This window comes from Rousettus aegyptiacus, unplaced genomic scaffold (genome assembly GCF_014176215.1).
Source record: "Rousettus aegyptiacus isolate mRouAeg1 unplaced genomic scaffold, mRouAeg1.p scaffold_m13_p_2, whole genome shotgun sequence".
NCBI lineage: Eukaryota > Metazoa > Chordata > Mammalia > Chiroptera > Pteropodidae > Rousettus > Rousettus aegyptiacus.
Window position 1 is genome coordinate 142,940,036 of NW_023416295.1, and position 13,083 is coordinate 142,953,118.

General features: G+C 34.0%; 1 protein-coding gene across 2 annotated transcripts in view; it reads right to left on the bottom strand.

Annotated features, from left to right (window-relative positions):
• The window catches only part of STK38L (serine/threonine kinase 38 like), a 71,224-nt gene that overhangs the window by 12,806 nt on the left and 45,335 nt on the right, over window positions 1-13,083 (bottom strand). The window contains exons 1-4 of one of the 2 annotated variants that reach the window (XM_036236774.1): window positions 11,584-12,030; window positions 10,386-10,437; window positions 5,184-5,306; window positions 4,894-4,977 (exon numbers count right to left, since the gene is read on the bottom strand). In XM_036236774.1, coding sequence (XP_036092667.1) covers window positions 4,894-4,977; window positions 5,184-5,306; window positions 10,386-10,415 — 237 coding nt within the window. In that variant the 5' untranslated portion in view covers window positions 10,416-10,437; window positions 11,584-12,030. Of the gene's footprint in view, window positions 1-4,893; window positions 4,978-5,183; window positions 5,307-10,385; window positions 10,438-11,583; window positions 12,031-13,083 lie in introns of those variants that run through there. The other variant, XM_016119263.2, reaches the window with a different exon arrangement.

The following is a 13,083-nucleotide window of genomic DNA, read 5'->3' on the forward strand; positions in this document are numbered from 1 at the left end:
ATGACTTCTGACTGAAAACACACAAGAACCCGATTTTGTATACCTTTTCATGATAATAAAATGTGATCTGCTTAAAATATGACTATTTGAGATTACTGTTTTATTACCTAGTGTGGTAAATGCTCTGAAATCAAAAGTAAGAATAAAAGTTGAAAACTAAAAACTTGTTTTCTGGCATAAAAAAACTTTATCTCTCTGACTCTGTTTTATAAAGTAAACACTGGTATCAAAATTCTTACCTATTGCCTTTTACAAAGCATTTTAAGATGGTAAAGGAAAAACCTTAAAATTTTGTTGACTATTTTTAAATATCTTAAAGCCAGATTACAGGATATGTTTTCAAAATGGAACTATGTTTCCAAAGGTTAGGAAGTATTACCCACATAACCTGGAGAGTTTATCACAATAGTAGGATGAGAAGGTGCTACTTAATTTTGTGAGGTGGTTAACATTAAAGTAAATGTGATAAAAACTTAAAATAATGTCGTATTAGAATTAAATAGGAAAAGGTTTTCTAAAATTAAATTTGATGATGACAAACGCTGATTAATTTATGTAGGGGTTGGGGGGGGGGGAACCTCAAAATGTGAAACAGACTCAATGTTTGGCTCCAATGAGATGATCCCTACATAAGAACAAAGAGTGGTCAGAAGCTCTTCAACCTCTGGCAAAATATTCTAGACTAGGGCAGTCCAAAAGAAATATAATGCAAACTGCATATGTAATTTTAAATTTTCTAAAAGCCACATAAAAAGTAAAAAAGAAAAATAAAGTGAAATTATTGATTTTTTCCAATAGGTGAAATTATTTTTAATAATATAGTTTATGTAGCCCCATATAGCTAAAATGTTATCATTTCAGTACATAATAATATAAAAATTATTGTGCTATTTTACTCTTTTCTTGGGGGGGGGGAGAGTACCAAGTCTTCAAAAATTAGTGTGCATTTTCCATTCATAGCATATAGCTCAGACTAGCTACGTTTAAGTGCCCAGTGGCCACATGTGGCTACTAAATAAAGTAGCTAGTAAATAAAGACTATACCTGGAAATAACTGCTGCCTTTTGTCCTTCCTCTAAAAACCTATCCAGGACTAATTCTACTATGGCATGGTTTCTGTTTATACCTCCTTGTCTCTAAAGCTCTACATCTTGACTCAGACTCTTATTCCCATCATTACCTATAATTCTCTAGAACAACGCAATATGTCAACCCTCCTAGCCTCGCAAACCTGTCCTGCAATCAGTCTGTCTTCAACAAAGTCCCCTATCACCTGATCTCTGGATGGTTCCTATCACCTTCTCAGACTAAATGAAACCAGGCTGTCCACTGAGAGTTCTGTCTCCCTGCAGAATGAGTTCTCAGGAGTGGCCCATTTTTCTCTCACATATTACCTAGTGAGGGGGTAGGTTTTCTGCTCATTCTCATTGGTGCTGCTTGTGACACTCTCCTTCCCTCCAGCTCCTCTGAAGTGCATGCTGAGACTACATCGACCATCATCCTTCCTCATCGCTATCATTTCCAGAATCCTGGTCAATCCCCCTCATTCATTTATGACTTCACTTCAGCTTACAGCTCACCAATCTCCTTTACATCCTTTCCACTCATGGGTGGATTTCAATATCCATAAGAAAGAACCATCAAATAAATAGCCTATCAATGCAGTTCCTTGACGACTTCTCACCTACGATAACCTTTTCTTCCACTACAACTCATCACCTTCTTGTCCTCCTCATCGTCATTATACTCCCTCTAAAAATCTCAATTTTAAGGAACTCTTTCTGATCTCTACCTTTAATTTTTCAGGTCTATTATTTTTACACTTCGATCTGCATTCCATGGACCCTACCACTTTTTTCTCTCTTACTCCCCTCATAACTTCATTTATTTCTCTACCCAGCCTAAATTCCATCTGTATGATCACTCAAAATTTGCAAACACCGTGAACTTCTTTGTCCTTCTCCCCCTCTATTGTATCTGTCTGGCAAAACACTAACCTGAGTTAACCCCCAATATCTGTCTAAGTATTACTAGAGAAAAATCACCTAATTATATCCACTGGTTTCACTTTACATTCATGATTACAAATCTCAGTGGGCATTCAACTGTATTTCCCTAGCAAGTCTGCTTCCCAACACTTCAAGTTATAACTATTTCACAACTCTCTCCTTACGCCTCCAATAAACTATCTTTCCCTCTCTTCCCCCAAGCTGATGCACTCAGGCAGGAACTTAGCATTTTATACCATCAGATCAATTACACAGTGTTTGTTCCGATTTTCTCTAATTTTCCTTCCTGTTTTAATGAACAGGTCCCTACTCCTATTGGAGAGCACCTCCTCTGTCCTCCAGTGTACTGTACTGCTCTAATTTCTTGCCCTCTTTCTCTTGCATCGTCAATTTTTCTCTTTCTAATAGATCATTCCAATCATCATTGAAACATTTCCTGCCAAGGGGAAAAAACTCAAAACATCCTTTTAACCCTAAATCTCACTTTACCAATCTATTCTTGGTTCTGGTTCATGTGAAAGATTTATCTATACTCCACTATCTCTACTCCCATCCCATTTTCTTTCCATCAGTTCAGTTAGGCTTCTGCCCTCCAGTACATTGGAACTATCTTTGCCAAAGTATTCAAAATCTCCACATTGTGACATCCAGTGGTCTCTGTTTCTCTTTCTCTCTTAGTAACATTCAACATAGTTGCCACTAACCTCCTCCTTCATACACTTTCTTCTTTTGGCTTCCAAAATATTCTCCTAGGTCCCCTTATCTGATTAGATGTTCTCTCTGGGTCTTCTCTGCCTAGCATTCCCTAGGACTTGGATCCAGGCTCCCTTTTCTTCTCTATATTTGTTCCCTGGCAATTTTATTTTGTTCTATTACTTTAAATACTACTGATATTTTGATGGCTTCCAAATTACATTTCCAGTCAATCTTTCCCCATATTCTAGCCAACTGTCAACTTAATATGTCTACTTGGATATCTAAGAGGCAGCTCAAATTTAATATGCCACAAAAAGAACTTTTGATTCCCATTGTACTCAAACCTATTCCTTCCTCGGTCTTTTCTAAATCAGAAAATGTTACCATTATACACTCCATTTCTATGTAAAACTATAGGTATTACCCTCGGTTCTTCCCTTTTCCTTACTACCCTTGTCCCTCCTCTCACCCCAGAACATAGAGTACATCACAAAAATACTTGCTGGCTCTTCCATTAAACATATACTTAATCTATCCAACTTTTCTTCGGCTTTACTCTTGTAACCCCAGTATAAGCCGCAATTACAAACTAGCTGGAACTGCTATACAGTCTTTCGACTGATCTCCCTACTTCAACTGTTATTTCTCCTATAAGCAAGCAAAGGAACTGATTCATCTTTGTAGAACATCAAACAGACATGCCACTCCCCTGTTTAAACAAAACAGTGTCTTCCCATTTTGTTTGGAATACAACCCAAACTCTGCATCTTGGTCTTCAAAGCCCTACAAGATCTGGTCCCTGCCTACCTCTCCCACTTCATCTCCAACCACTCTTCCCCTCACTTAATTCTAGCCATAATGGCTTCTTCCTCTTCTTTGAGCAGGCCTCTGCATTTATTACCTGGATATTTGTTCTGCCAGATCTTCATATGTCATTCTCATTATTCTCTCAGCAAATACTCCCTCCTCAGAGAAATCTTTCCTGATCAAATTCTTCCTCCCAAACCCCAAACATCCGCATCACTTTATCCTTTTATAAAAACTTTCTTCATAGGACTAATCAATCATGACTATTTTAAATAGCTGTCTGCCCATTTTCCCCACTACAATAAAAGAACAAAGATCGGGTCTGTCCTGTTAACCACTATATTCCAGAACCTAGCATATACATGCTTGTTGAATGAACGAAATAGAAATAACGTAAAAGAATGAAATAAAAATTCAAGTGGGCCATATTTAAATAAATTTATATTTTATTGTTGTAATAACAAAATGAGTTTCAGGTGGGGATTAAAAGACTGAAATAAAGCATTTGGTTCAGAAAGGTCCATCTTCCTCTGTACCCCCACCGTTGAGTCCTTTACTAGCATTGAATTTAGATTTCTATAGCGTGTATACAGGTGAGTGAATACATAAAATAACACCATTGATGAGTTCAGATTTGTGGCCACTCTGTAAACTAAAGTCACGGAAAACAGAGATAGAGCCCAGGGTATGAAACTCTTTCCTAAATCTTATAGATTTAGGAAACAACTAAAATCATCAAATTCTCCTGAGAATTTGCTTTTTTGATATGATAGGAACTGAGGGTAGTAAGAACTGTCCTTTATTTTCACTGAAGGTATTTTGTTACAGAATGAATGTTTGTGTTTTCTCCAAATTCAGATGCATAACTAGATTTAGAGATGAGGCCTCTAAGGAGGTAATTAAGGTTAAATGAGGTTATGAGGAGTAGTGTTCCTATCCTTATAAAGAGACACCAGTGACCTCACACTCTCTGTGTGCACAAACCCAGGAAAGGCTACGTGGTGACTTAATGATACAGCAGCTACCTGCAAGCCAGGAATAAAGCCCTCACCAAAAACTGAACCCTGTCAGAATCTTGATGTTAGATTTCCACTCTCCATAACTGTGAGAAAATAAATTTCTGTTGTTTTATGCACCCTATCTGTGGTATTTTGTCATGGCAGCCTGAACAGACTAATACATATTTAGATTATAAATTTAGAAGACATTTTAGCTATATCAAGAAATAATGAAACAGGCTATCAAGAGATTAATAGATTATATAGTAAGATGCCCAGATTTTTTTCAAAAAATTCCAATATCAACTCTTACTCTAATACCTAGTCAGCGGATGTTCTTAGTCAGTGGATGTTCCTTTGGTTACATGTGTTAAAGAACATACCTGCTCTTTTTCAAGCATATCAGATTTTCTCAATATCTTCATTGCATAGATATGGCCTGTGTCTTTCTTCTGGACCAACCTAACCTAAAATGTAAAAATTGATCATATTATAAATGTTAGTCACTACTGTTAATTTAGGAGCAAAAGGTAAGTTCCTTTAAAGAAAGCAATGTTGCAATTTGCCATTGACAACAATTTAGGAATTCTATTAAACTATTTTAATACATATTTTAAACTATCTTTAGATACATATTTTCAATAGCAAGGACTTCTTTTAAAAAGAATCACACCTCTCCAAATGCTCCTCTTCCTATAACTTTCAGAGACTCAAAATCATCCAAGCCAAGCCTGGTCCTCTTGAGTCGTAAAAACTCTGTTTCCTTGCGAGCATGTTGTGATCGGCGTAACTTTTTCTATTAAAAAAAAAAAAAAAGACAGTTTAAAATGATTACTTTAAAAGCAGATTATTTCAAAGAAAACCTACAGTATTATAAATAAAGATGACACACATAAAAATGGGGGTGAAGTATCTTAAATAGTATATACTAGTGATATAACTTATTTATCAAAGTCAGGTATTTATTAAGCATGAAAAGAATTAAAAATCTAAAGAGAACTTTACAAAAATTTTAAGCACTGATAAATTATTCCTGAGGTATACTCCATTAAATATTTCATCTTAACTAGTTTATCATATTCTTTCATCTCTCATTTAATACTAATATAAAAATTAAACTTTAAGAAATGCCAACAGCAGTCTGATATTGATTTTTATTATCAAGAAATCTACTTTGCTTCAATTCCCTAAATTCCAAGGTTGTTCTGTCACAATTACTAAGATGTGATAACCAAAATAACACAACAGCTATGTTTCCGTAGAAATTTACTTATGGTAGAATTTATTCTTGGATGAATTTTAATAAACCGCTTGAGACTTAGCATACAACTTCCTGAAACTATGAAATTGCAACAAAAAATAACTATACAAAGAATTCATTAAAATATTCATGTCAGAAATTTCATAATTCGTTCTTCAAAAATCACCAAAAGATCACTAGCATTAATAAGAAACAATATGAACTACATGAAAGTTACATTTAGAAAGGGCATTTATTTCATTGTCATATATTTCATTTTTCCCCTCACCAAACAAAATTCTGTTTTTTGACAAAGCTCCTAGTAGAAGTAAACAAAATCAGTGAAGAAATTAAACCCCTGTTCACCTTCATCTGAACCCTATCAAGTTTTCAGTTGTTTAGTTCTAAGGAGGACACAAGTCAAAATAACCATAACAGCTCAGAAACACTACTCCTAAATGCAGCTCAGGTATAACCCACTAAACAGTCCCTTCCTGACCCTGTGTCTGTTTTTAAAAAAGGGTAAAGTGAACTATTAATCAGAAATACGTAATTATGTATCATTAGTGCAATGGAATTCTGATACTTCTAACAAAGTTAATCGTTTTAAAATTATGCCTTCAATTTACACAAATTTAAACAGCTAAATGAAGTTACACATTCAGGCATGTCAATGATGTGGACAGCGAAGACTATTTATTTTATTCAAAAATGCCTTTTGACTAACAGTTTAAAAAATTAATAACTGAATTACTAGTAAAACAAAAAGATGTTTTCAAAGAAGTTGGTTTTAAATTTAAGACTATAATTTAAAAAAGCCACATGGTGGCACTATAGTAGTTTTTCAAAGTAGTAAAGACAAAATTACATAAATAAAAAATTGAGACATTCTGAATTTCTGACTTTATGAATTATAAAACAATACAGATGGATAAAGTTTCAGAAATCTGTCTAATCTAAATGGAAAAGATAACATTGTGGCAATTTCATAAATTATGTTCAAAACTGACAGAGCTAAAGAAAATAATGTTCATTAGTATCTGATAGGTTGTGTAATGCAGTAAGTAAACAATGTTTATGTAGTTGGAGAAAGCTATTTAATGACAAAAAGGGGAAAATCACAAGTGTGTGGAATACAGGACCCTACAAAAGTAGGATATCAACTATTGCACTGTTATATTATTTTCAAAAAGTCTATTCCATGATATTAATCTTAAAGTCCATGTTGAAGTGCAGAGGTAGCTGAAGTAAGTTCCAATTTTTTAAAAATCGATAAAAAAAAAGTAAGTTGACATATCTGCTTACAACTTGTACAGATTAAGTTGCCTTGAAAAACAAGTAACATTTTTGCGGTCATCACATTCTTTCCCCTCCAAAAAGGACAACAAAATCTGTGGACAGGCTTAATTTGTCATGGCTCTCTTCTGCAGTTTAAACTTGCCTATTTTCATTGCTTCTCTGCCTTTTGGCTAAGCAAGTGTAAACTTGCCTATTTTGGTTTTCCATTAGAGCTAATAATATTCCATGTTTGATGGGATTTTCTTAAGTGACATGAAACTAGAAATATATTGCTTTCTTCTTTCCTCCATTCCTTTTTAAATGGGTGTTACTCAAACCCTCAATTTGTAGGTGCTTAAATTTGTGGGTGCCTAGTTTTTGTATAAGGTATAATATATACAGAAGTTTTGGGATTTGAAAGGGTTCAGCTAGCAACTTCAGCTCAGTATACATACTTTTTATGGCTATTTTTTTGGTTCAGTTTTTACAATTAGCTTTCACAAAAGATTTCACAATAACTTTCTGTTACAGAATGAGTTTAAGGATGAATACTCACTTTCATTTAAAAGCTAGATTTTTATAAAACAATTTTATTTTGAAAAGATAGATCTCACATAAAGATAATTCCAACATATTTTATATTAGGTTGACAGTGTGTGTTTTTTTCTGTAGAATTTGACATAATCTGGGTCCTAGCCTGGGGCCTAATAATAAGCACTTATGGAATTAAAACATCTTTACTGAAAAATCTTAGTTTTATAAATGATTATTATGGGCCACTGACTATTTTTAGGGGAAAAATCATCTCACATTTTCTACAAGTCGTTTAGAAGAATAAAGAAAATTATCCTCATGCACTTTGTACTTCCTGGTGCAGAGACCAAAGATTGCGAACTGGAAGCTACAAACTATAGTCAACTTGGCCTGTAAGTTATTTTAAAACATCTGAATACTTGCCAGTATTTTAAAAAGTGAGTGATTTCACATAAAAGTCTATATTTCAAGTTTCTCTTGAAAAATATTAGGTCAACAGTGACAGTCCCCATTTGATGGGTATCAGTTCTCTAAATCATCAGACTCTATCACTGATGCCAGTCACCAGGTGATGTGTATAATTGGGCTGGTGCTCTGGTTTTCTTTTAGTAAAGTAGAAAGTGATGTAACTTTATCAAAAGGTAAACTGTATCAAATATTTTTGAAAAAGGAAAAAAATCTATTTATTTTAGAAGTAAAAAAAATTCCTATGAATGAATAGACAAAGTATGTGAGATCAAAAGAAAGTAACCTACGATGACATTATGACACCCACCTGATCGACTTCTCTCATTTGTGTTCCTTCCTCGGGCTCTTGTGCATCTACTTTTTGTAATCTCTAGATTTCAAATTAAGACCTTATACATAAGATTTCTATATCAATATAATGATGTATAATATATACTAATATAACTACAAGGTTGTTAATAAAAAAGTCATTAATACTAATGAATAAAAATGAGAAAAGATGTGCTGTTTCTTTTCTCTACAAACTGATATATGTATCTAAATCATTACCTTTCTCACTTAAAATTTAAAGAATATAAATATTTTTAAAATAGTAATATTTTAGTTTTCTAAATTGAGTCAACTGATTTAACAAAGTAACCACCTTTGGTATAAATCATAAAATATTGTGTCATTTAATATTGCAAATATTAAACAAAAACAGGTACAGTCCTAGGAAAGGTGCATGGCAGATTAGATAACAGTCTGATTTCAAATCAGAATTTGGAAGACTACTCTTCAAATACATATAAATACTTCCCGGATCATTAAAAACTGTTTAATTCATCTAGGTTGTATCTCCTTATCGCCTTAGTGAACTATTCCAAGCCTAGCTTTCCATTATGTGCTGCCAATTTACTGTATTATTTCCTTGACTGTACCCTTTATTATTCATTATCCTGCATACACATTAATCATTTTGTATATACCTCTTAACCTGAATGTATATTCTACCTACTTTTTAAAGATTCAAATCAATTGTTACCTCTTCCATGTAACCTTTTCTGATCCTGTGAATTAGGGGGGGAAAATCTCTGTATTTTTAGTTTGTCACATTTCATCATGTATACATACTTTTACACACCCTCATATGTAATCTCTCCTTCTAATCTGTTAAGTCCTTTTGAGGGAAAGAGCCATTGTTCATGTATTCTCCAAATATTTATTCTTGTCCTCTGCCAGCTTTGAAGATGTAATGCTAAATAAGTCATTATGGAGTTTCACTGCAGGAAGCTGGTAAGGCTACCACAGGGACAGAAACAGTGTTATGGCAGAATGTAGAAGGAGCACCTCAAGAGATTAGGGAAGATTTTCTAGCAGAAGCGATGCCTAAAGTGAAAACTAAAGCTTCTCGAAGAATAATGGGTGTCAGGCAGGAGTAGGGAAGTTCCAAGTGGCAGAAACAGCATGTGAAAAGGGCCACAGGCAAGAGCACAGTAAAGTAATCCAATACTGCTGGTCAGCATGGGGGTGGGGTGACAAGGGCTGAGGCTAGAGAGAGATAAGCGAGGCCAAACTGTAAGGGGTCTTGAACACCAATGTTAAAGAATTTGCCCTTATCCTGAGAGTACCCAGGGGCCAATGAAGGGAATTAACAAGTGGGACATGATCCAATTTGTCTTTGGCCAGGCAGCTCTAGTTGCAGTGTGCAAGAAAACCGTAGGTGGGAGTGGGGCCAAGATTAGTGGGGAAAAAACCAGTTGGGGGGCAGCTTCTCTTCACATGCAATATGTGTTAGTTTAAAACTAGGGTAGTGGCATTAGACTACAGAACTGGACAGTTTTAGGAAATATATTTACAAAAAATGTGAGATGATTTGACAACTGATTGATTCTTCTTGGAGCCCTCTTCTTGTTCCACAAAACTAGAATACTGTAGATGCTGTTCATGAAATCTATGTTCTTGGAATTTGAAAAAAGAAGCTGCCTCCTTTTCAAGATATCAATCCTAGCAACAAAGTAAGAAGCCCGTATTCAAATGATGAAATCCACATTACCTAAGTTATAAAATCATCTGATATCAATAAATGCAAAAGTCACTTGGGGTATTTTTGTATAGTAATTATTGTTTCCCCTCACCTTTATTCAGATATAATTGACATCTAACAAACATTGTATAAGTTTAAGGCAAACAACGTGATTTGATACATGTATACATTGTGAAATGATTACCACAATAAGGTTAGTTAATATATTTATCACCCCATATAACATTTTTTTTTTTGCAGTAAAAACATTTAAGGTCCACTCTCAGCAATTTTCAAGTACATAATACAGTATTGTTAACTACAGTCACAGTAATGACAGCTGACTTTACCTCTTCATCTGCCAGTCCTTCTTCTTCCATGGCCACTTCTAATTTCTTCTGCCTTAGTAAGAAAAATAATAATAATTTAAATTGTAAATATATTACTATTCCCATTTAAGAAATATACATTTATTTAGTCAAGTTTACTACTTCAATTTGCTATGCTTAAAAAAAACTTTCAACTTAAACCAAAATAATCACTAAGAATAGTTTTCTTTCTCAAAATATAAATCTAATTCAGATTTAGCTTTCTCATACTAGCCAAACGAAAATTTTACTTCTAAAGCCACCTAAATGAATTGTTAGCAAAGGTGACTAATATTTAATGATGTTATAATAATGTTATCTAATGTTCAAAGGACATAACTAAAATCATTAACATTTATCAATATTTATGTTAAAACTATATAAAGGTAACTATAACGATTAAAGTATAACATTTAAGGTGGATATCCCTGTTTGGATCCTGATTCTAACACTTAGCTTAATGAACTTGTTTAAACCATTCACTTAAAGTCAAACCTTGATTTCCTAATCCATCGAGGAAAGATTTTCAATGCAATTGAGTGTATTTTATTCTAATTCTTTGTAAATTGGAAAGTCATATACGAATATAAAAAGTAACTCATTCACTTTTCTAGGTATAGCCAAGTTCGGTTATTATTTTAAATTGTACCCTTGGAATTAGTAAAGCTGAGCATTTTCGGAGAGGATGGTAGAGACAGGATGCGTGAAGTAACTAGAGAAATGGTCGTGGTACAAACTTTGCAACTCATTTCCATGTGAATATTTTATTTCTATCACATTGGTTTTTCCTCAAGATAAACCTGAGAGAGGTTTTCCCAATTAGTTTTGGAGTATGTTAGAATAAGATTAACTTTCTAGGATTTATCCACAAGGGCATAGGGTTGAGGACTGAAACCATAATACACATTGTTTGGTATTTATTCACGACAATATGTCCAAAGGCAAGCTCTTTACTAACCCATTATTAAGATCACTTCTTTTTCTTCCTTAAGGAAAATTACCAACCAAGGAGAAGATGAGATCTAATAACACATTCTTCACCCACTTCCTCGGCATTTGTAATAAGAACCTTGGTGCTATCACACTGATTTTTATCCTTTGCTTACGTATCATTCCCCTAAGCACAACCTTAGAATGGAATAGGCTCCTAACATCAGATTCTGTGCCTGCCATCATGTACCTTATGGGCACTGCAGAGCTGCTTGCTGAATGATTTTGGGTTTTCTCCTCTGCAGAAAGAATCCAAAGGGTAAGAGAACCATTAATCTAGGAGGGATATCAACACACAAGCAACTTTATTCTACTGTCAAATCTATACTGCCCCCTTTTCTATCCTCATCAAGACTAACACTTCATAAATGCATCCCTCATTCTGGGAAAAGAGGCAGTTAACTTTTCACCCATTTCCACCACAACCTGATGTGAACAACTGTGACTTTCTCTTATACCTTTTAAAAAAATTTTCCTCCTAAAATGCTCTTATGTTTTGTTGATTGGCACTTTATTTGCCTTATGTATTTATCCAATTAGTTAAGCCTTAAAAATTCATCATGTTTTCTTAAAGTATAAACTTTTGGAAATAGGAGCTGACTGTTTAATATGACTTCCATAGCACCACCAAGTTGAGACTGCCTTTTTTTTTTTTTTTTTTTTTTTTTAAATAACAGCCAATTCTTTTATTCTTACTTTCCTTTGTTTGGAAATAGAGGGGAGAACCGAATTACTTTAAGGTTTCAGCAAGAAAAGACAATGAACCTTTAAAATTCTGATGAATAACTTAGGTGTCTACCTCCTGAAAAAGTGCAGGTCTGTCTTTCCTTGGCTCTCTTCTACTTTGTTCACTCTCCCTTGATGATCTATTTGAACACTTCAAGAGACTTCCATGACCTTTACAATTAGTGTTAACTATTTATATATTCTGATTTATTTCTAACTTATTTTGTGAAAGTTACAAACTTTAATTTTATTCATTTAGTAGCTACCTTAGAAATTATAACATGTACATCTTGTCAAAGTCTGAAATTAATCAATCTTGACCCACTCTCTTGATTGTATCTCTATCCTTAGAGATGAGAAGATATCTAAGAACACAACACTTTAGTTCTATTTACTTCCCTCCTGACTGATAGTCTACTATTAGAAAAGATTTAATTCTATTATTTAAATGCTTAAGTCAATATTGTTGTTGACGTTGTTTTTAACAGTCAATTTTTGTTGGGATTTATCCCACATATTAACATTTAGATCTTCTGTTCGTGATCAATTTCCCCCTGCCTGAATTGAATCTTTTGGAATTTCTGCTGATGATACACACCATTCTCTTTCCTTTCTTCCTTTAGGAGCTTTGGTTAAAAATAACACTAGCTTTTCTCACTATTCTCTGTTTCTTAACTCTCATATTTTCTTAATCTGACTCTATAGATGGACCTCTGAATAACTGTTTTATTTTCTAGTTCTAATTCTCTCCTCAGCTATGTCTAATCTGCAGTTAGACCCGTCCAAAATTAAGTTCAAAACATGAGTCTTCTTGAATCCTATTTCACTGAAGTTGCATCACTCTCTGTTTGCCCAGACGTGACGTATCTAAGCCAGTATTTACTTGTTTCTCTCACATTTCATATTTGGCTAGTTTCCATGTTCTTCCGATCTTTCTCACCCATCAGTTCTTCTCTATTGTTGC